This window comes from Mercenaria mercenaria, chromosome 4 (genome assembly GCF_021730395.1).
Source record: "Mercenaria mercenaria strain notata chromosome 4, MADL_Memer_1, whole genome shotgun sequence".
Taxonomy (NCBI): Eukaryota; Metazoa; Mollusca; class Bivalvia; order Venerida; family Veneridae; genus Mercenaria; species Mercenaria mercenaria.
In genome coordinates, this window is record NC_069364.1 from 9,444,271 (window position 1) to 9,467,626 (window position 23,356).

Below are 23,356 nucleotides of genomic sequence, written 5' to 3' on the forward strand. Positions count from 1 at the left end.
AATGAACAAGATTAATAATATCGAAAAAAACTTTTTACATTATTTCTGTTCAAGTGCGCGCGCGTGTGCGTGTGCGTGTGCGTGCGTACGTCTATTTTACAGACAGATATCTCAAAGCATTTACTATCCTACATATACCGATGCCTAGATTTTATAATAAATGTTCGTCAATGAAAAACATTTCATGATTTACATTAAACAGTTTCGGTCGTACTTTGGAAATTTAAAAATTATATGTTAAATGCATTTAGATAATTCGCTGGCAAAGACCCAGATCCGTTCAATTCTGTTTAAACGAAAGAGGAAGAAAATTCAATCTTACCCGCAACCAAGACCGACCATTACACGGAGTGTGAACACAACGGTAAATATTTACAAAATGTATTTTATTTATTTACAAAATCAATATTCATATATTTGCAAAGAGTATATCTAAATTTCAATCTTAGTAAGTCGAAACTTGATTTCAAATGAGCTAGATATTTTGGAAGTCAAAATCAAAATTGGGATCGTTATGTTATATCATCGTTAATGTGCACCGGAATGTTTCATAGCATTTAGAAGCTGATGAAAAACATTTGAATTGATTTTAAATTCATATATCTCTATATGTTATTTACAGAATATTTAAAACTTTGTAAGATTTTACATGCGGAAACCATGGAAATCATACTACAAATTTAAGTTTTTGTCTTAGATCAAAAATAAGAACATTCCTTAAATTACAGATAGGTCTGTGCTGATCGTGTGCACGTCCGCGTGCTGTGAGTTGCGGTTTTGGGAGGGCTGTTTCTTTTTCTTTTTTGCTCAGGTGTAGGAAATTCTAAACGTATATTAAATACAGGTAATGGGAACCCACATATCTAGATAGTAGACGGTCGATATCGCCTGTCTACAGGAATAATTGTTAAAAATCACACAATAATTGAATGACGTAGATTGCGACCGACAAGTATATGTTCAAATGTTTGAGTTAAAAGTAAATTTGCATGCTGCTACAGTACAAACTAATTACAGTAACAATAAACAATTACAGGAACCGTTTCTTAGTTCATATTATGCAATGGGGTTATTAACTTAGTCCTGTTTTAATCATTGCCTCACTGCAATTTCGAAATGTTTATACTTTATCTCAACCAGTTGCTACTATGGTCGTACAGTGCTTAAAGTTAAAAATCTCACTGTCGCATTGTCAAAGATTTCGCAGTTAAGATATTATTACCGTTGTAATTAGTTGGTTAGATATCAAAGGGAATTGATCACGGTACTTCTAAACATTGTAAATTTCCCATTTTAGTTATTAGTCGATCGTGGCTGAATACATGAAAGCAACTTAGTGTATGTAAAATTTTATATTTTCAGCAAGGTGCTAGATATCTCAACCATATTTATGTCTACACACACAGCAATCAGTCGTCTATCCACTTTCGTTTACTCATGTGTCCATAAAGAATGCACGTAAGTGTTTACATACATTGAATGTTGAATTTACAAATAGGAGTTCCGACCGCACAAGGGATCTTCCGATTAAAGATATTACGGCAGGAATTTTATCAAAGAGAAGCAAATCAAGTGATAATAGTTAACCCATGTATGATCGTGAAATGGCGACACGCTTTGTAACGCCTGGTAAATAAGCTGCAGACAAACTTACACATATTCATACACGTTCATGCCATAACCTTTGGCCTTTAGCCTGCTAAATTTCTAAAATGGACTGGTCCAACATTTCATTTGGGCAATACCATTGAATATTTGAAGGGGTGTTAACTTAACATTTACTGACCGAACAGCTAACAGTACAGGGTCGTAAAGTTAGACCTTTCTGTGACCTTGACCTTTGTTCTACTACCCTAATTGATGCAATCGGCACGTCGTCTTACTACTACAAACCTACAATCCAAGTTTGATGACAGTACCTTGAATGGTTAATAAGGTATGCTCCAAACACAAAATATGGACAGTTTTTACCTTTAAGCTTAATTTCTGAAACATTTTGATGTCATAGAACGATGAAAGTTTCCGCCTTTCTCCGAACAAAACCTATAGTTTACGAATACGGATGTACGGTATGGGTACGGTACGGGATTAGAAACAGCTGTGACTCAGTGCAGAGTTGGAGCGCTGGTATAAATTACAGACTCCAGTATATGTCGGATTGAAGCAATTTGAACTAAATGTACTTTAAATGTATATATATGTAACCATGGTGATACTTACCCTAACATTTAGTCAGTATATTATACATATTTTACATTAAATGCATGCGAACATACAATAATTTGCGAATTTTTGCCGTACGCGAAATTAGATAATCACTTCCGGGCATGCGCAGAAAACCTCTCCAACTCTGCAGTGAGCTACATCGATTAGAAACACAACCAAATTGGCACGGTGTTGGGGTAAATATCGACCCGTCCGGAAAACTGTAGCGAGTGCCTTTAAAATAAAGCTACCACATGCTTTGCTATGAATATAACTCATATATGAATATCTTTTTTAAATATTATCCTATTTTCGATTTATTTTCTCCATATTTTGCATAAGTGTGCATTTTTGAGTCTTGATGCACATTTCCGTTAAACACGAAAAAAACTGAATAAGTTTGCAGATGAAGTTGTCAAAATACATTTATTCAGGAATGGCCTAAATTGTCCACTTGAAAACTTGTAGTATAGCTGTATATTACCTGAATTTCAAGAATGATTTTCATGAAGTTTTTGTGAGTGAAAAAAGTAGGTCACTAGGTCGTGGTGGGTCTTTAATTGAAACCTACTGTATATTGTATAGCTTTTTAGGCACAAAATTTTACACACTTATTAGACGTCTACACATTTGTAAGGTGTTCCTTGGGACATATTACTTTTTGCACTACCAATATTGTAACACTGTTCAAACACTGTCGTCCTTTCTAAAAGATATGAAAAAGTAGGAATATATAACAGTGCGATCGTAAATGTTAATGAATTGCTATTTGTAACATGTCTTCAAAATCTGACTGTTTGTTGTTTCCAACAAAATAAAAGGCATTTGCGTTCGATGATACGTTAGAGTTAAATACTTGCACAGGTATAAGCACTTTTAAAATTAACTACAATAGAACAAAATAAAAATAAATATAACCTTCGACTATAAATAGATTTTGCATAGTGTAGGAAATACCAGACGTTAATAGAATACAGTTAATGGTAACCTGAGTAGTACAAGGTCGCTCTATCGCCTATCCACCCTGTTTAACCGTTAATAGCGTAAATGTTTTGGAACAAATTTACATACTGCTGCAGTACAAACTAATTACACAATAATAAACAAGTTCGGGAACGAAACAGTTATATCATTTTACATTTTGTTATTATGCATGACGTATTTCACAATTCGAATTAACATAATCCTTCTCTTGTTTAGCATAAAATGATTAATAGAAAGGTCATTTGTCTTTGTTTACAATATGGCTGCCGCATGTTTTGTTATGAAAATCAAATATATTAATGATTTTTACCTATCTTATTTTCGGATAGCCTAGTGGTAGAGCGTCCGCTTCGATTGCGGGAGGTCGTGGATTCGATCCCTGGCCGCGTACCAAAGACGTAAAACACGGTACTAGTAGCTTCCTCGCTGGCGCTCAGCATTAGAGGTAGTCTAGACTGTCAGCCGGTGTCAGTTATGTGAATGGGGGGTATCATGTCAGTGCTACGGTGTGATATTCATGAGGCAGCACTATAATGTTGGCATTGTGCTCACTGCTCAGTAGCACCGTCGTTCATTATGACTGAAAATTGTTGAGAAGACGTTAAACCCGAACACAACAACACACCACACACACACACACACACGCACGAACGCACACACGCACACACACACATATCCTGTTTTCAATATTCTCACATAGGTTTGCATTTTTGATTCTTATCTTATAATCACGCATGCCCATTTCCGTGTAATCGAGAATACCTGACACCATGTCGATGTAACATTTGGCGCTAAACAGGCAAAAGTTTGATTTAATTCAGTCATACTGTATAGGTCTTTAAGTGCGAAAACAAACCTATTAAACGTATACGCATTAATATGTTATTCCTATGAACGTGTTACATTTTGCACTATCAATATTATAACACTGTTTTTCACGTCGACTTATTTTATTTGGCGCCATTCATGCGCCATGAGATGGTGTTTCCCTATTTCATCAGTTTATATACATTAAAGACATACTAGAATCGAAGAAATTTGAAACAGAACATCAGAACAAAACGAATCGGTTATACGCCGCGCGAACTACCGGTAATCACTTTGACTACGCCTTCGTGAAATTATTCCGCAAGCGTATAAAGTGATCGTACTTTTTTTATATGTTCAATATGTCTTAATTAACACAGCAGAATGTAGTGCTGGTTTTCATTGTTTTAGTTAATCCACTATCCCATTCAGCTTTATTGTTCTGAGTATATAACTGCATATGCAATATTGAAAGTAATGCTTTTGTAAGTAAGAAATTATTCATATTCTCAATTTTAGACAGCCAATTTATCTGTTTTAACCAGAAAACAAAGGCATTATGGCACATATCTATCATAATTTAAAGAAAACGAGAAAGGCAACGTTTGATTCCCAGGAATAAGAGCAAAGGTAGTAACACGGTCAGAGCTCACATCGGTACAAATAGAAATTGCAGTGGAAAGATATAGCAAACTTATTACTTCAATTATGCACCAAGACACACAATATAAAAATGGTGATATCGTAAATAAAACTGGGAGATGGGGGATTTTTAAGGAGTAAGAAGGATGGATACGGTCGTAATTTGGAAATTCTGAAATTGATTGTTAAATGCAATTAAATAATACGCTGCCAAAGACCCAGATTCGTTCAAGACTATTAAAACGAAAGAGGAAGAAAAATAGAGAATATTAGGTTACTGTCTGATAAATTTAAATTTATTAGGCGAGTTGAAGAAAATATATTAGGCGAGGCTCTGCCGAGCCTTATATTTTTTCGTAGACGAGCCTAATAAATTTAGATTTATTCAGACAGTAATCTAATATTCTATTTATAGTTCAAACATCGTTTTTATCCAATGACAAGCGAGGGATTTTCAAAAAAGTAATCAACTTATTTTCATATTGTTTCATTACTGAAGAATCTGATCCACTTAATCATGAAGTAGTTCAAAATTAATGAGTATTCATTGTTCCGCCTACTATGGATTTCCCACATTCTAGGAGGCGGAGCAATCACCAAAGCAGGGACTGCATACAAGAAATAATGTGTCTATGTAATAAACGGACCAAATAGATAAATGAGCCGTACCATGAGATAACCAACATAGTGCGTTTGCGACCAGCATGGATCCAGACCAGCCTGCATATCCGCATAGTCTGGTCAGGATCCATGCTGTTCGCTAACAGTTTCTCTAATTACAATAGGCTTTGAAAGCGAACAGCATGGATCCTGACCAGACGTCTGGCGCGGCTCAAATATCAAATTATGTTTTTAGTTTCATTGTACTTTCATAGTTCAAGTTTGACCTTTCTGCACCTTTCACTACTTCTACTGGTCTAAAAATAAACCAGGGTGCACTTAGATTCTACTTTGTCTTGTTTTATTTATACATGTAGTTGCTTGAATTGTACTGTTAGATCATTACGAGTTAAACCTGCATATTATATTTCCATTGAATAAGAATATAAAATTGTGTTCCACAAACTACTCGATAAGACTTAGTCGTTTACTATGTATTTATGATATAAACTAAATTAAAATCATCCAGCACTTGATCAACCGCTGTTTTGCTATTGGCACTAAAATGACCTTGTGTAAAGTTGTAGTAAACATGTACTTCTCCATCATGAGTGAAGATAAGACTAGCCAATGAATTAACAGAAGGCGTGGTTAGTTTACTTCAGAGAGAGCTTTTTGCGGTTTTGACCTGTCAGTAAAATGAAACGGGGCGTTAAACTATAAGCCGGTTATAGATACACTTATTGAACTTCTAAATGCATTAAGTTTTGCCTTCACTACGCTACGCTCCGTTTCGGCAAACTTAATTGCATTAGAAGTTCAATAAATGATCTATAACCTATACTTATTCTACCTGTTCAGAAAATTAGGAAAAAGTCATTGGAAAGAGCAACAGCGTGCAGACTTGACGTCATATAATATGACGTTTGCTAGTGTAATTCAGTTTGTGAAAATTTGAAAAAATGCAATAACTTTTTTGTTTCTGGATAAAAACTTTTGATTTTACCACTTATTTTCTTAGTTAGAACATTTCCAATACAATGATAACAGTTTCAATGAAAAATTCGGAAAAAAAAATTGTTTTCAAAATTTCCGGCTGAAGTGCTGTAAAAGTGAAAAATAGCAATAACTTTTTTGTTTCAGGATAAAAACCTTTGATTTGACCACTCATTTTCCAAGTTCAGACATTTCCAATACAATGGTGATGATTTAAATGCAAAATTTTGATAAAATAAGTGATTTCAAATGTTCCCACAAAATTGATATCTTGACACTGACTAGATAAAGCAAAGTTTATTAGGCAGGCCGATATTGCGCTATATCTTATATGAGGGTAGGATAAAATTCATTCTAGACCAACCACTACACGGAATGCGAACACAACGGTAAATATCTGTAAAATGTTTTTTTATTTAGTTACAAAATCAATATTCATATATCTGCGAAGAGTATATCAAAAATCCTATCTTACTAAGCCTTAACTTGATTTGAAATTAGCAAGATATTTTAGGAAGTCAAAAGCGAAAATGGAATCTTTTTGTTATGGTTAAGTAACACCGGAATATTTAATAGCATTAAGAAACTTATGAAAAACATTGAGCTTGATTTTAAATTCTCAGTATATCTCTATATGTTTGCTATTTGCAGAATACTAAAACCTTTACATACAGAAACCATTATACTACATGTATTTTAAGTTTTTGTCTTAGATAAAAAATAAGAACATTCCTTAAAATTACTAATAGGTCTGTGCTTGTCGTGTGCACGTCCGCGTGCTGTGAGTCTGGGTTTGGTGAGGGCTGCTTATTCGGCGCGGTGACTTGATTTTTTTTTGCTCAGTGTAGGAAATCCTAAACGTAAATAAATCACAGGTAATGGGAACCCACAGATCTAGATAGTGGACGGTCGATATCGCTTATCTACAGGATTAACGATTATTCTAACACGACAAGCAAATAACCTACATACATTTAGAGCAAAATATATTTCGGGTTATTCTGCAATAAACCACTCGCGTGCAATGACGTCATCCGATCCAGGTGCGTAGCACGGTCGTAAAAACTAGTCACCATTTTTTCTAACATTGTTGATACTAGTATGTCGTGTTAGAATCGAAATAATAAGTTCCCAAGTGTGATTTATTGTAGAATAAACCGAGTTTTTCGTTCTTATGCGAAACAATATTTCACTTAGGCCTATACGGTCTTCGCGATATATTCTTACGCATAAGAACTCAAAAACTCGGGTTATTCTACGATAAACCATGTTTGAGAACTTATTATTTCTTAAATAACGATTATATTAGTCGCGCAATATTGCGAAATTAGTAGTTTGCGACCGACAAGTAAATGTTCAAATGTTTGAGTTAAAAATAAATTTGCATGTTGCTGTACTACGAACTAATTACAACAACAGCAACAAACAATTTCAGGAACGGAACAGATTCTTAATTCATACTATGCAACGAGGTAATAAACTTCGTCCTTCCCTTATAACAAAAAACTATATCATTCGCACCAGTGTTTATTTTTAATAATTATTGCCTCACTGCAAAATTCGAAATTTTTACCCATTATCTTAACTAATTGCTATTATGGTCGCACAGTGCTTGAAGGTAAAATCCTCACTGTCGAGTTGTCAAAGGTTTCGCATTTAAGATATTTTTACCGTTGTAATTATTTCGATACCGAAGAGAATTGTTCACGTTACTCATAATAAAATCTGTTAAAAGATCCTTTGGAAGCATAGAATGCAACCAAACAGAATAATAGCAGACTCGGTTTGATTGAGTCTGTTCATGAGAGGTAATGAAATGCGCAAAACCTCTCAAGCCCCCGAGCGCCGGCATAAGCGGAACTCTATTTCACATCTATTAAATGGACTCTAAATGGACTCCATGATCCTAAAAGACCGAAAATATAACAACACTGAATCCAACATCGTAAATTTGCCATTACAGTTCTCAATCATCGTGGCTTAATACATGAAAGTAACTTAGCGCATGTAAAGTTTCATATTTTCAGCAATGCGCTAGATATTTCAACCATGTGTGCACACATTTAGGTCTACAAAACACACCAGCTCGCTCTGAAAGCAGTCGTCTATTCACTTGCATTTACTTATGTCTCCATAAGGAATGCACGTAAGTGTTTTGATGATATTTAACTGACATTTTACATTGTTGAGTTTTCAAATCAGTAAGAGTTCTGACCGCACTACGGACATGTTGATTGAAGATTTCTCACCTCAAAGCATATCACGTGATGTTGATAAACCCATGTGATCGTGAAACGGCGACACGTTTTATAGCGCTTGGTGAAACATCTGCTTGCCATAACCTACAGACAAATTTATGCATTACACATTAATTATACAATTTTGCCACAACATTCAAGAACATAATTCAATTATTCAATCTACTTATGTTTTGCAATAAGCGATTCGTCAGATTCTTTTACTGTACTCAAGATCTTTGTTTAAGTTTTAGCATGTGCGCGAAATGGTGTAAATCTAATATCACTGTTTTAGTTCTGTGGTTTCTGGGACCTCAGATTAGCTGTTACACCCAGTCGTCCTTGAAGAGCTACGAAAAGGCTTGGTTCACTAATGTACGTAAATGGCACCGAATTTAGCCATATTATACATTACTTATTCTACATTGATACATATGCTGTTCGTAACAAGTAAACACAATGCTTCATATATAAGTAATAAACTTTGAAAAATAATGTGTTGTTGTGTTTATATATTACTCCAAACATGCCCCACTTTCCAAAAAATGTGAATTTTCCATGAAATTTGAGACTTTATTTATGATTTTCGCCTTGGCGGCATCCTTTACCAGTCTTAATATTTTAACCACTACTTCGTACATGAAAAACCAACAAAAAGTGCAAAAATCATCGCTGGTGAGCAATGCCGCCATATACAAAAACGAAAAAAAACGTCCGTCTCAGAGACACATTTTTATCCGAAATTACACAAGCCTCGGTTTCGGTAAAATGACGTTGAAGTTGACGTCACTTAATTAGATATTTGTTTTCATTAATTTGTTTTTCAAGCAACAGCCATTAGAGCTAGTGTTAAAATCAATAATATCGGACGAAGATTTTTAAGTTTTAACGTTTCAACATTTAGTAAAATATCACAAACCTTATGAGTGAATTAGTGAATTGTTTCCCTTTGAAATCAACACGCCATTATCGGTGGATACATGTCTGAAACTGGGTCAGAGAATACATGCAGTTATTGCTCTGAATATACGCGGATATTTAAAGTACATGGCGGATTTAATAATTGTTATGGTAAGTGTAAATTTTCATTATAAATTTATTCGTAATTGGAGGCAAAACAAAATGGACAGACCGCTTCGTTTGTTGACTTATCGAAGATGCAACTTTGCAGCGAAAAATAGCAGTGTTGACATTTCGATTCGACTGTCTGCTGTCAAATAGATCTACTTTTAATATCATTCCTGTGTATTTGTAAGTTTTCATGATGGCAGAATATACTTGTAGCCAAGACAGTCGGGCATCTTCTATGTTAAGTAGGCCTACCTTCTGTATGAAACTTTCTATCTAGAATTTGTAAAGAGGTAAATGAAGTGATGAACAGGAATGGGCTATTCCAGAAAATATCCACCCCCCACTGTGGAAGCAGTTTTTTCGGAGAAAATTACCCACCCCCCCTCCCTCCTGGAGACATTTTACCCCTCTCTCCCCCTTCCACACCCCGGTAGCCTGAAAATACCCCCCTCCCCTTTCTCCCAATAGGATCCCTCCAAATACCACCCCCACCCCCCACTCGCCTCCTCTCGGGTTATTTCAGAAAAGATCCTCCCTCCCCCTTCCACACCCCGGTTACCTCAAATACCTCCCTCCCCTTCCTCCCAATAGGATCTCTCCAAATACCCCCCGCCCCCTCCCGCTCCCCTCCTCTCAGGTTGTACCAAAAAACTGCTTCCACAGGGAGGGGGTGGATATTTTCTGGAATAGCCCAATATTACAAGATATTGTACATTGTTTAAACTGTCACAGATGTGAACAATTTAATAATTACATGGTCATTATGCACAGTGGAATCTATGAAAATTGAAAATTATAGTACAATGACACAGGAAAAGTGGTGTTTTAAATTGTCACTTTTTGTTGTAATTATAGCAACTAAAATAGACCTCCTGAAAATTTCTTAAAAAATCTACATGCAAATTACAATACAAACTACATTTTTCATTCTCACTACTGCCATTACTGGTAGACAGCATGCTGTAGGCTACTAAATAAATGAGAAATTCTTTTTTTATATTTTTCAGGATAACCTCCAGCAGTAAGAAATATAAAGGCTCACTGCAGTTTTGAGTGCTCAACAAGTATTGACCCCATACTATGCTCAGCAAGTAGGGCTTTTGTATTTCTGTGAATCCTCATGCAGGTATAAGATTTTGAAGTTAGTGTTTACATTCATATCAGTGTCAGTATCCTCAAATGCACTTTTTCAATATCAATTTTAACTATGAAATTCCATATATCACTAAATTAAATTCCATAGTCTTCAAACAAATCATGACTCTATGAATAAAAGCTTCAGGCCTGCAGTGTACATTTTACATTGGAATTATAGTGACACCTTTGCAGAAATTTTGTCAAGTAAAATTATCTAAAGGAAGTTATGTTTTGTTAAGACTTGATATTACTAATTCCTGTGGGTTTTATTTTCACTGAACTTTCTGTAAATCCCTTAAATTGGGTTGAAAATACTGCATTGCTTTATAATAAAGATGCTATCATAAGCACTGTGAATTGGAATTCAATTAAATTTTGATAAATACAAGTTAATGTTTAGCAATATCTATAAGAAAGGATGAACTGTTTGGTCAGTGTTGATTCACTCCATTTTTGATGAGAATTTAATACATTTCTTATAAACTGTTCTTGTTTTTGTATGAAAAGTACAGTACTGCTGTTGGAAGAGGAGCAAACAGTGTGGTATCTATGGTCCTATGGTCCACCATCACTTCAAGCATCATGGCTATGGAGAAAAGAATGTTTCATTACATATGGACAATTATAGTGGACAAAATAGGAAAAGTGTTGTAATAAGGTAAGAATTCCCAATAAATAAAGAAATATTTATTAAGCACACAGAATTTAATGTTGAAATATTTAATTTTACAGTGTGTTCATACACTTCAGTTTGGAAAGTCACTAGTTTTTTCTTAACCAGGTTAAAGAACTATTTGTTAAAATGAGATCAAAATCATGGCCCGTACTTGATGTAGAATATGTGCGATTGTTGAATTTTTTCATGAAAAGAAGTTATTACTGTAATAAAATTCTAAAATGTTATTTAATGTAATTATGTGTGGGATGTCTTTTGGAATGCTGTTGTTCAGGATTGATGAAAAGGTTCTTTGTTTTAAATATATGATACATTTATCATTACAGAATGTCTTCTGCATGGCCTGGTATAGATAGTATTCTTGAAGGATTATAACTTCACCACAGAGACGGAGATTAATATTTTTAGGCAGGGAGTTGGCATGACAGGCAAATTCACCAACCGTATTATCATTCCTGAGCTGGATGCCAGTCGACAGTGGTACCTGTATAATGAAATAGCGCCCCTTTGCAGCAACAGCAATGTATGCTCAAAACCAGCAGTGTCAAAGCCATTAAAATTGATAATTCAAGTCATTTAAAACGAAGAATGAATGGAAAAAAGTGTTTAACATTTAAAGTAATACAGAGAAAGAGCTCTGAAATTTTGATTAATTTGAAAGTGTTTTTGATTTTTTGAAGATGTACTAGACCCAAATTCCATATATTTGAAAAAGAACAAATGATACATATAGTTTATGTAAACATTGAATTAACAACTTTATGGTGTCAACAGTACTATGCATTTGTTAAATATTGACTCACTATATACATGTAAGGCTGAACACAGTATAAATGTGAAATTCCTCTAAAACACTGGAAGATTTTTCAACAATAATTGTAACATATATGGTAGTAATGTACATTTGTTTTCATTACGACAGTTGGATTATATAGATCTACGAATATTTTCTGCTGTATTCAAACTGCATGTAATCATTTCTGTCAGCAGTATCATGTTTATTTTCCCTTTCATAAACAATTAATTTAACCTGTCTTGAAAGCACAATATATGTATAATTTGTAAAACATACATTGGATTATTGTGGAAACAATTTAGTTTTTGTATGCCTAATTATATATTATTGCCGTTAGTATTATCTGACTCTTTTAATATGATCAAGACATTTGATAAGGCATTTTTCTTAAACTATTACTGTATGTTAAATGAGATTATGTAGTATTATGTTTACGGAATTAACTGCGTAACCATGGAAACATTTTTCTGTTGTTCTATATTATGTCTTGAAAAAAAAACATTGTTTGAAGAACACTTTTCAGTGGTGCATTTTTTTTTAATTTTTACATGTAATGGTAAATGCTGAAAGTGTTCTACAATAACTTAGCAAAAACGTCATTGTTGTCTCATTGAAGCATATACTGCAACTCCATTGTAACCATAGCAACAGAAATATATTGTATTATTTATTAATAATGATCTTCACAAACAAATTACATATGTTATTTTTCTTAAAGAATGACCTAAATTGGTTTTATTCCATAAAAAACAGACATAGCAAATATTCTCATTTTTATCTCCGTTTCCATGGCAACCATATATTTTTTGCCTCAAATTATAGGCGTTGCTTAGGGTTATATCTTAGCATATCTGAATGTTAATTATACGTTCTGATGTAATTGTTATAAGAGATTTTCGTGTTTCCATAAAGAAAATCAATCGGTTGCCATGGCAACAGCACAATTTCAAATGAATTAAAATATGAGATTTTGCATTCTGAATTGTTGATCATTCATTATAATAATATTTCAACAACATTTGATGTTGTGCCATTTTAACCTGTAAGTGAACCAAGCCCTTTGATTCATTTACTTCAACTTCATACGGTTTTTTAATTTATATTGTCGACAAATATTGACAGATTGCAATGAAATTGAACGACACAGTTTTCAATGATTATTATTTATTCAAGATATCAGTAAGAAAAATCATTACACCTTAACAGATACATTGAGGTAAACCTAAAACCAAAACGAGCAGTAACATCACCCAGTCTTTTTGTACCGTTTTATCTATAATAATGTGAAATAATTAATTAAACATCTTTTAAATTCACAAAGTAAGTACAAATAAACTTTGACTAAGAAGAACTGACCTTAGTATGGCTATTGTTGTTTAATTTTCTTGATGATATAGTAATATAATGTAGTTTAATTTCATTTTTCAGTTATTCAAAATAATTAACGTAACGTATTAAATGTCTGATTCTTTTCAGAATAACTGAAAAAAATGTCAGCAGCCTTTCTGAATCTGACTGAAGAAGAAACAAGAAGGTGTAAACTCTATCATCTTGTTGTTGACGGAGGAGGCGCAGTGCTGAGGTATAGGTTCGACAGAGATATTCCTACCCCAAGGACATATCTCAATGATACGACAGTCAAATTAGAGTTATATCAGTTGCAAACAAAAAATATTATATCGAAGGCGCAATATGAATTGCTTTATCCAAGTACAGGAGCTGGTGTCACATCATCAAATGATTACGACATGACTCTTTTAGTGGCACTACATCGTACCCTTCTGTGTGCAAAGAAAGGTGACCCAATATGGCACACAGGAAATAAACCGGCTCCTATGGACTTTTCAGTAGAAGCAGAAATCGTTCGTCTAAGGGATTTCAGGAATGAGGTAAGCCGATATGCATAAATTATTCAGTGACTGTTGACAAATCTTGTTTCTTATATAAAATATGCTGGTATATTATATTTGATATACTCACAGTAAAGTTATCAAATGTGGTAATTCTTGTCAATGAACTCTTAATTATAATACAGTATTAATACAAGTATATATAGCTTTTTACAAGAGCATATTTTTAAACTGAAAAGGAAACTTTATAGAGGCACTGGTTAAAGTTGTTAACATTGCAAGTATGTTGATGATTTACAGATATAATAACATTAAATGTATCAGTACATGACGCAGGGAAGACAACGCTTAGAGTGCCAATAAGTGATCTATAACTTCTTAAATGTGAATTAGTAACCTATGTATTGGTCAAATAAATGATCTGCCTAATTTATGCGGCCTGGAATAATATATTTATAAGTGAGTAAACATTCCGGTATCTTGTTGTTGATCTGACGTTTAGACAAATTTAACTATAGATAAGATAAACCAATCTGTTTTTGGTTTATATGTAGTATGGAAAACTAGTATTTACTTCTAAACATTTCGTTCTTCACAATCAAATACAAATTGACAGAAAAATTAAAATTCGTATTGCACTGGTTGGAAATCTTACAGTGTATTTTGTCTGTACAATAAATTCTTATATTCGCACATGAGTTGTTTATGAATGTTTGGTTAATTGAAAACAAACAAAACTTGTAGGTATGTAATAAAAGGGTAATTATGACAGTAGTGTATCTATGACGTATTCGGATTCCACATAGCATATATCTCGTTTGATGGAGGCCTGGTAAAAGTAAAAAATTCCAAAATCAAGTTACTGTTAGGATAACCCTAACAAACTAATAAAATGTAAGCTTTCTTTTTGTAAACGTTTTTTGATGTTCAATGTTTTGGAAAACAAATGTCATTTTATGTCCTTACGGTTTCTTCTTTCAGCTAATGCATTCACCGAAGGTGGGAGGATTAACCGAAGCTCAGTTTGAAACAAAATGGAAGGAAGTTTCTGATGTAATGTACCACTTTTCATGATTATCAAATATTTCTAAAAATGTTGAAATTATCTGTAAGTTATCATCTTACAAAATGTCAGTAAATTGGAACCATTTACAATCATAGCTACATGGACAGTAGTCTATCTTAGATCTGCATGTTGATACTAAGAAATATTTTAGATAGGAACCGTCATACAATATATATAATATTTGTAGTTTGTTTATATAGTTACAATAAATAGGGAGACCAAAGAGAAAACAGGTTGTCGACTGAGTAATGAAAACTGTGTACCCATTTTAAAGATAACTTCGTTAAAATAGATAAATTATACCTACTCGAATTGTGTTCTATAGCTTGTTGCTTTATAAACTTGCATTGCTAGAAACATTATTTATATACGGTAAGGTGTTGTCACGTTTTGGATCTGGAATGCCTTGTCTGCAAGAAAAGCTAGAAATTCTTAAGAATGACTGTCTAGACAAACGATTTGAGAAAGAGCTTTTGTTGAAACTGGAGGAATGGACTGCCATGGATAAAGCGTTCGGGGACGAAATGATGAAAACGTTGCAAAGTAACAGTCTTAGCGGTAAGAATTGTGATTATCAAAAGAGAACTTGAACGCTTTTGTAAAGCATGTATTAAAATACATTCATCGGAAAAGTAAGTTTTTTTCTTTCGTACTCTAGGAAAGTTATGATTTGAAACGGTAAAAGGATATGTTTCACTTTTTTACAACAGGTTCGATATCGTATTTTCAGCGTATTTCACATTAAATAAGGGAAGAGTAAACACTTTCTTTTTGTGCTTTCAGATATTGCCTTGGGTAAGTTTTACTGATAATAATTTTCTAGAAAAAGTATAATAGTATATTCAGAAGGGAATGACTTCAGATCATACGATACACTATCGAATGTTACACTATTAAGTATAACTGATGCATTAGAAAAAGTTTAAAACATGTCCTGATACATTCGTCTTCATTTCAAACGCATCTGTTAGTTCCATGCTGAAATAGTTGATGTGTTACCTATTTTACTTATAAGCATAACGTGTGTTTCCACCCAATGTACGATAAATTAATGAAATACCATAATGCCAGATTAAGACAGCTTTTTTCATACCAGCAGCTAATTGCTTGTGACATTTAATTAACTGTAGTAATTTATCTATTAGCCTTTATTTTCTAAAACAGAACGGTCAAGGAGAGAACTTTCAGATGTTTTGGGTGACCCCTATTTTGTCAAGACAAGTGTTTTCCAAAGGGCGACAGACATACTGAACGAAAAAGGTATAATAGTAATAAAAGGTGCACAGGGAGAAGGAAAAACAACAATGGGTAAAAAGTTGGTAAAAAATCCAGATAGATGTTTAAAGATTAATAACTGTTCTGACTGGGATATTCGTAATCACTCTAGAATTGATACAGTCTTGATCGATGATATGTTTGGGTCTAGTATGTTTGACAAAGGCGACAGCAGAAAATGGTTGAAATACATTCCTCAGATAAAAGATGACGTACAAAACAAACGTCTTACCGTGATTATCACTTCCCGCTCATACATTTTGGATGAAGTGCTCGAAAAGATGTATGTTTCACACTTGATTAATGAAAGTAATACTCTCACAATCTCATCAAAAGATTTGAGTGAAAAAGAGATGAGAGACATTCTTGAGAAACACATGCAAATGACGGAAAGAGAGCTGAACGAAAAAGATATCAATGAATGCATAAACGAAGCAAGTAAGCCCTCTTCATTTGTCATAGGTTTTCCGGAATGCGCAAGGTTGTTTTGTCAGCATGAGCAATTCTTTTTAGAAAAGAGTGCATTTTTCAGAAGTCCAATGGCCCATATCAAAGACTGTCTTGTAGGTATTTTCAAAAATAAAGAACAAGTGTTTCTGGCGTTTTTTGTACTTTGGGCCCAAAAATCACAGGAAATAATGTTGCGTAGTTTACAACAGCCTATAGTTAACACCCCACAGTCAATAACTGGAGCGATAGAACAGCTCCAGTATCGCCCTGAAGATATGCTCAGGACCATCCGTGTCTCTCTTTCGACACATGGGACTGACTTTATACATTTTGACACAAGAAATGAAATATTTTCATTTTGCCACCGTGTCATAAGTGATGCAGTTGGGCTGGTAGCTTATGAGAAGAATGAAACAGCCGTACTTAAGTGTTGTGATTCATCGTTTATTGAAAGATACATCCGAATAGAGGACAGCACAAGAGACGGGAATTCAGCTGAACATTCTGATGGTGGTACAAATGAAATAGGAATTACAATCCCTCCTCTGCGGTTTGATCAGTTATGCTCAAGGATGGGCGAGATTATACAGGACATGAATGGCATCCATCCGCAGCAAGGAACGGGCAATGCAACTTATGAGTTGTGTTTCAAATGTAGCACTGAGCATGGACAGCCGCCTGGGCAATACTTGAAGTATGCACCGTTTTTGCACCCGGCTTTCCGGAACACTCAATTTTGTGAGTTGTTCATAAAGGATGTTATGAAAGGTAATGCGTTGAAACTGCTAACCATGCCAGTTCTGACATTTGGTGCCGACCTTGTAGGTTTTGAGAAAGTCCTGAACAAAAGCATATATACAAATGCAGTATGTTTACTTGCATATTTGTTGAAAAATCGCATGACACAATTCGCTTCAGTTTGTTACAGGGAAATGAAAAATATGAGATGCAGAACAGGTGAGATGTGTTCTTCTGTAACAGAAGTGTTAGAAACGGATCTTTTGATTTCAATGATTTTGGCAATCAAACGAGGCGATCAATACATGATCGAAAACCTAGCCAAACTTGGAGCTCCAGTTGGTGATCTAAACGTCATGCTTATGGCATTTAAAATGGCTGATAGAGATATTGTAACGTTTTTGTTGGATCTTGCTGACAGAAACATCAGCAGTTACAGGAAGAATGGCAAAAGTCCATTGATTCTCTTTGCTGAAGAAAACAATATTGAAGCCGTTAAGTGCCTGCTCAACAGCAAACACTTCACTGAAAATGAGATCGATTTTCAAAGTGAAGATGATCCATGCAACGAAACTGCATTACACAAAGCATGCAAGAACAATCAAGACAAAATAGTAGAGCAGCTACTACTGGCAAATCCAAATCTCTTGCTAAGAGATGTGAATGGATATTGTCCAATTCACGTAGCAGCATTGGCTGGAAATGTCGAAATAGTAGAACAACTTTTGAAGCACAACATGAAACAAGCTGATTACCCTGTCAATTTGTCTGACAACCTGAAACATGTCAAACTGTATCACATTGCCGTCTGGAAGGAAGATGCTGATGTTATTGAACTGCTGGAGCGGCTGGGTATATCACCAGGTTGTACAGATGATGATCAGAAAAAATCTCCATTAATGTTTGCCATACAAGAAAAAAGATGTCAAATTGTCATGAAACTGGCTGATATATCAGTAAAGCACGAGGTTCACAACATGTCTGATCACAGAGGAAATACAGCATTGCATATTGCCATTGAGAAATTGCCACATTTAAAAGATCCAAAGGAATCCGAAGTATATAAAGAAGTAATTTCTTTTCTTTGCCAAACTGGTATAAATGTTTTTACGGCAAATTTGGAAGGAAAGTCCGCTTTGATGTTGGCCGAAGAAAGTAAACAGTTTGATGTTATGTCAAAGTTAGAGAGATACAAATTCAGCAGTTCTTCATTGTCACAGGAAACTGAAACTGAAACTGAACAAAATGCTTTTGAGTGTGATGATGCAAGTCCTACCCCTGCGAAAAGAGTAAAACATGCATAATACTTGCATAAAAAAACACGAAAAGTAAATTAGAATGCTTATATAGGTGTAATATACATGTAACGGTATTTTGAGCTCAAAATGTCCATCTAAATGCTACCTAATTGGACCTGTCTCAAACATAGTCATCGTTGAACTTTCCTTGAAGTAGAGTTAAAAAGGCAAGATCGATTTATAAACAGTGTAAATGTTTTATCTTTTATTTATTTATTTTGTTTGCTTAGTCTCGACTCAGTTTGAAATTCATATGTAAACCTGGCCTGGATTTTGACACAAAATATCTCGTACCTGTGCATGGACAAATATGACTCAGCTTGATTGTTTAGTGTCAACATTCCTCATTCCGTTTTTAAGAACGATTTCACTTACGTAACCAGATTGTCTTACACATTTCGTACCGTTCTAAACGGTTACAAATATTACAAAACTTGCGGACTAGCCTGAATAACTTGAACTGCCGGTAAAATAGAACAGTAATGGAAATTCGTTTGGTACATATCCTTACAATGAATAAGCTGTAAATGAGTAATCTGTGCTATGTTATCTGCAGGCCCAGAATCAGCAGACATTTCTTTAATTTCCTTTTTCTATTTAATATCACCGAAAAGCTGGTATGTATTTTATTAGTGTGAGCGTAATCGAACTTGTGGCGTTCAGCTTCCTTCTACATGGAGATATTTCTAGTGAAACATAACTTCTCTTTTTTTTCTTATTTCCGAAACAGTCGGGTAAATCAGGAAAGCTAAGATAACAAAACAAAAATAACACAAAATCACATTGTCAGACAGGGAGAAGCTCAAATTTTGAGAACTTACTACAGAGGCATTAAGCACATTAGCAAACTTTATTTCAATAGAAATGACCTGGTTCTTTACCATTATTTTACAAGACAAAATTCGTTTGTCGGGAAGCAAAATAATAAAAAAATATGTAAAATGGAAGAAAAAGCCCTTAAAGCATTTTCTGCTCGCCTTTTGTTGAACTGATATGATTGTATATTACATTTGCTATATTGTGTGAACTGATATACTAGTATGTACATATTGATTACATGTGAATTATAGACCCGCCTCAGAATAGTTGTTTTTGGTGTTTACTATCTAAATATTTTATTGTATTAATGTAGCACAAAGTATGCTGTACATGATGTATTTACTTATTTTGTTTCTACAGTATAAGATAATTGTTTAGGTGTGTTCTTGAAACTTTGAAATATACTGAAAAAATGAAGTAAGAAAACCCCAAAAGAGTTATCAGATATATGTGTGAAAATACAAAGTTCAGGAACGGCTGTAAATGGTCCGCCTTAGCTGTATTATGGCTGTATTATCAAAATGATTTTCAAATGTTTATGTGGGGTGGGTGGGAGAGTAAGTCCCTACCCATTTCAATCATTTTACATCGAGAAGTGAAAGCGAAAGCGCTACAAGTATATGTATATAAAGAATACATTTTTCGCTTTTCATTTTTGTATGTTCTTTCTGATTAAATTGTTTAAAATTATATATTATATAAATATTGCATTCCTGAGAGGGTGATATGAAAAATATTCACCGCGAGACATATGAATATTGACCAAGGCCCCAGCCGAGGTCTATATTCATATTTCGAGGGGTGAACATTTTTCATATCACCCTCTCAGGAATGCAATATTTATTTTATTATACCGAAAACGTATAAGGGTCAAAACATTTACTGGAAAATCAACATAATAATGTATTTAACATGAAAAAGTAATTACTTACCAAATAATGAAGACAGAATTAAAGAGTCTTTATTTGTTAGCACTCATAATTTGTGGCGACCTTGCTGTGTAATAAGACTTTTTTGATAGATTTAGACGAGACGTTTACATATCACTGACACCTATATTTATTCTAATATTTCAACATAGCGTCAATCAGTAACATTCGAAAAACGGTGATAACTTTCTTTTTCCTAAATGAAACATATAAGTGTGAGCACTCATTTTCTTAGTTAGCTCATTTCCAAACTTATTGTGGTAGTTTCGGTTCAATATTTGATGAAAAAATGTTTTCGAAATATTTTGCACGTAGCATAAAAAGAAAATTCGGCCGTGTTTGCATATGCACACCAGAAAAGGGTTATTTAATCCTAACGTATAATTATATAAGCGCCTCGTCTGAAAATTTATCGACTCAGTCTTTTAATCAATGCGAAAGTATCGATCTCTCAACGGGTGATATGAAAAAATATTATTGCATATGTTACTAAATATAGTAACAAATTTGCACTGGATTTAAACGTATATGAGCAGCGTTAGGCCGATAATTGCGTTCCTGTGAGCTGGTGTGCCTGATATCGATATCAGACACACTTCCGGGTGTGCTAAAAATCCATATCAGGCACACTTCCGGCTGTTCAAAACATCAAGATTTTATACTTCCACTGGCAGAATGTCAAGTATATACAAACTAACACTAATTTTAAAAAGAATACATTGTATGAATACATAATTTCGCTAGCTTCTTCTTCTATGGTGGTTGAATAAGTCGGACACAAGAAACTACGGCACTAAAATGCATGAATTAAAAACAAATGTTTGAAAGGAAATGACGTCAGCGTAATCAGAAAACGTTGACGTTCCCGCGCATTACACAAACATCCAACACGCTGTGTAACATGAACTTATTTTAATGTCGTTATTACTTTAACAGTATAGTAGAACATATGCAATAAAAAGGTTATAAAACAGGGCAGGTGTGCCTTAAGGCGATATTGGCATACTAGACCGTTATTAGCCATCGGGCTAAAGCCCTCGGGCCAATACCTCTCCTAGTATGCCAATATCGCCTAAAGGCACACCAGCCCTGTGTAATAACCTCTAAATATCGCATGCGCAGAAAAACAAAATAACGCTGTTGCGCATGTGATATGAAATTATGGATCATAACACCTGCGCAGAAATTGAAAATAACGATTTTGCGCATGTGATATAAAATCACTAGGGAATATTCAAGTTAAACTAAAGGGAAATTTGCATTGGACATTTATGTGAGGTATAATAAACGAGTATATGTAAGTGTTAATTGTTTGATTGATTTTGTTTATTGCATATATTAATCTGTACCGATAACAAATGTTGTGAAGTTGTCAAGTATTCTGGACACTGTGACGGTTTGATGCATGTACTGAAAGCATGAACACTCACCGATTACTAAAATATTGTTGACCATTTGTTAATTATGTGAATTATCACATTTATGCTCTCGTTGTTATTTTATGTCTATTTCATTCTGCATACAAAAGGTCCACCCTGGTTCGGTTGTACAACCTGTTGGTTTTTTTCGTTGATATTATTTATAATTCTTTCAGTTATTCTACCTACAGCGGAGCCATAATACAAGAAAAAACAGGTTCATTTCTCGTATTAAAATTCGAAACGTCCAGTAAGTGGATCGAGTAGTTTTGGTTGGTGTTACCAAGTAACTGATATATACATTAATCTTTGATGGACACGAATGAGTCTAACCGATTTAAAAGAATATGGAAGGTCACATCCCATTGAAAAAAATAATACATCGAGGACATCTGCTCCATTTAGTGTCAGATCGAAATATCTTTCACCAAGTGAACATAAGATGCAACATTATCACGAGCGGCGTAATAATATTATCTGGTGTTCACGAGTGGAAGCTAACTTGCTCTTTCATGTATTACAAACATATTTTAAAGGTTCGTGCTAGGGAAAACATATTTGACAATTTTAATGTAGAATTATCAGATACATTTTACTCTAATGTTTCAATTATCCACTGAAAAACTCTAACATGGATTTGATCTCCAGTTTGTTTAAAAAAAAAATAAGAATGTCAAAAGCTGTATATTCCGCGAATAACAACGGTTGACGCGCGGACTGGTAAATTATGACGTCAGATTGGAGCATGACGTCCGGTAAACTACTACTTGTATAAATGAAGCCCGGCAATTTGTTTTTCAAAATATTTCAATGACCGTGTAAGAATGAAAACAATCAATGTCTTCTTAAGGTTTATCGTCTAATTTACCACGACTTTTCGTTCAGCTGCTTAGACATTTAACAACTCGGGCTAACGCCGTCGTGGTTCAATCACTGCGCCTCTGCACTCTGAACCGTGATGAATTAGACGACAAACCACTCGAAGAACTTAATTACATGTATTTGTTAAGTAAATGATAAAAATTAAAGAATGTATTGTATTCAAATAAGTGATATTTACAATTTCGACTCCGCTTTAATGTGTACTTATATCTTGTGATAAAAAGTCACGAAATAATGTAAACTTTCTTATTCTTTTATTATGTATGTGATAAATTATGAAATTACCTTGTTCTGTTACAAGTTCTGTTACTAAATTTATTGAACATGTTCATTACAAAACTATGGTGCACGCCAGCGGCTAACATTTATGTTTTATTCAACTCGTTCCGTAAAAGCGGAACAAAAACAAAACGTATTTGATATCTTCTTTCTATTTTACCAGTATTTTATGTTGTGGAAAATAAATTTACTGTATCAATA

The 23,356-nt window shown here is 34.2% G+C and overlaps 1 protein-coding gene across 1 annotated transcript; it reads left to right on the forward strand.

The window, feature by feature from the left end:
* Window positions 1-247: 247 nt before the first annotated feature.
* On the forward strand, window positions 248-23,356 carry LOC123550948 (uncharacterized). The gene is made up of 6 exons (XM_053540358.1): window positions 248-364; window positions 1,363-1,458; window positions 13,628-14,040; window positions 14,983-15,054; window positions 15,445-15,625; window positions 16,232-23,356. The coding sequence occupies exons 3-6, from the start codon at window positions 13,642-13,644 to the stop codon at window positions 18,832-18,834; spliced, it is 3,255 nt and encodes a 1,084-aa protein (XP_053396333.1). The 5' UTR covers window positions 248-364; window positions 1,363-1,458; window positions 13,628-13,641; the 3' UTR covers window positions 18,835-23,356.

What these genes read in the sequence shown, in the direction of transcription:
- LOC123550948 (XM_053540358.1), top strand. Translation starts at nt 13,642, where the DNA reads ATGTCAGCAGCCTTTCTGAATCTGACTGAAGAAGAAACAAGAAGGTGT. An exon ending in AATGGAAGGAAGTTTCTGAT is followed by an intron (nt 15,055 to 15,444) that starts GTAATGTACCAC and finishes ATATACGGTAAG; the next exon opens with GTGTTGTCACGTTTTGGATC. An exon ending in GCAAAGTAACAGTCTTAGCG is followed by an intron (nt 15,626 to 16,231) that starts GTAAGAATTGTG and finishes TTTCTAAAACAG; the next exon opens with AACGGTCAAGGAGAGAACTT.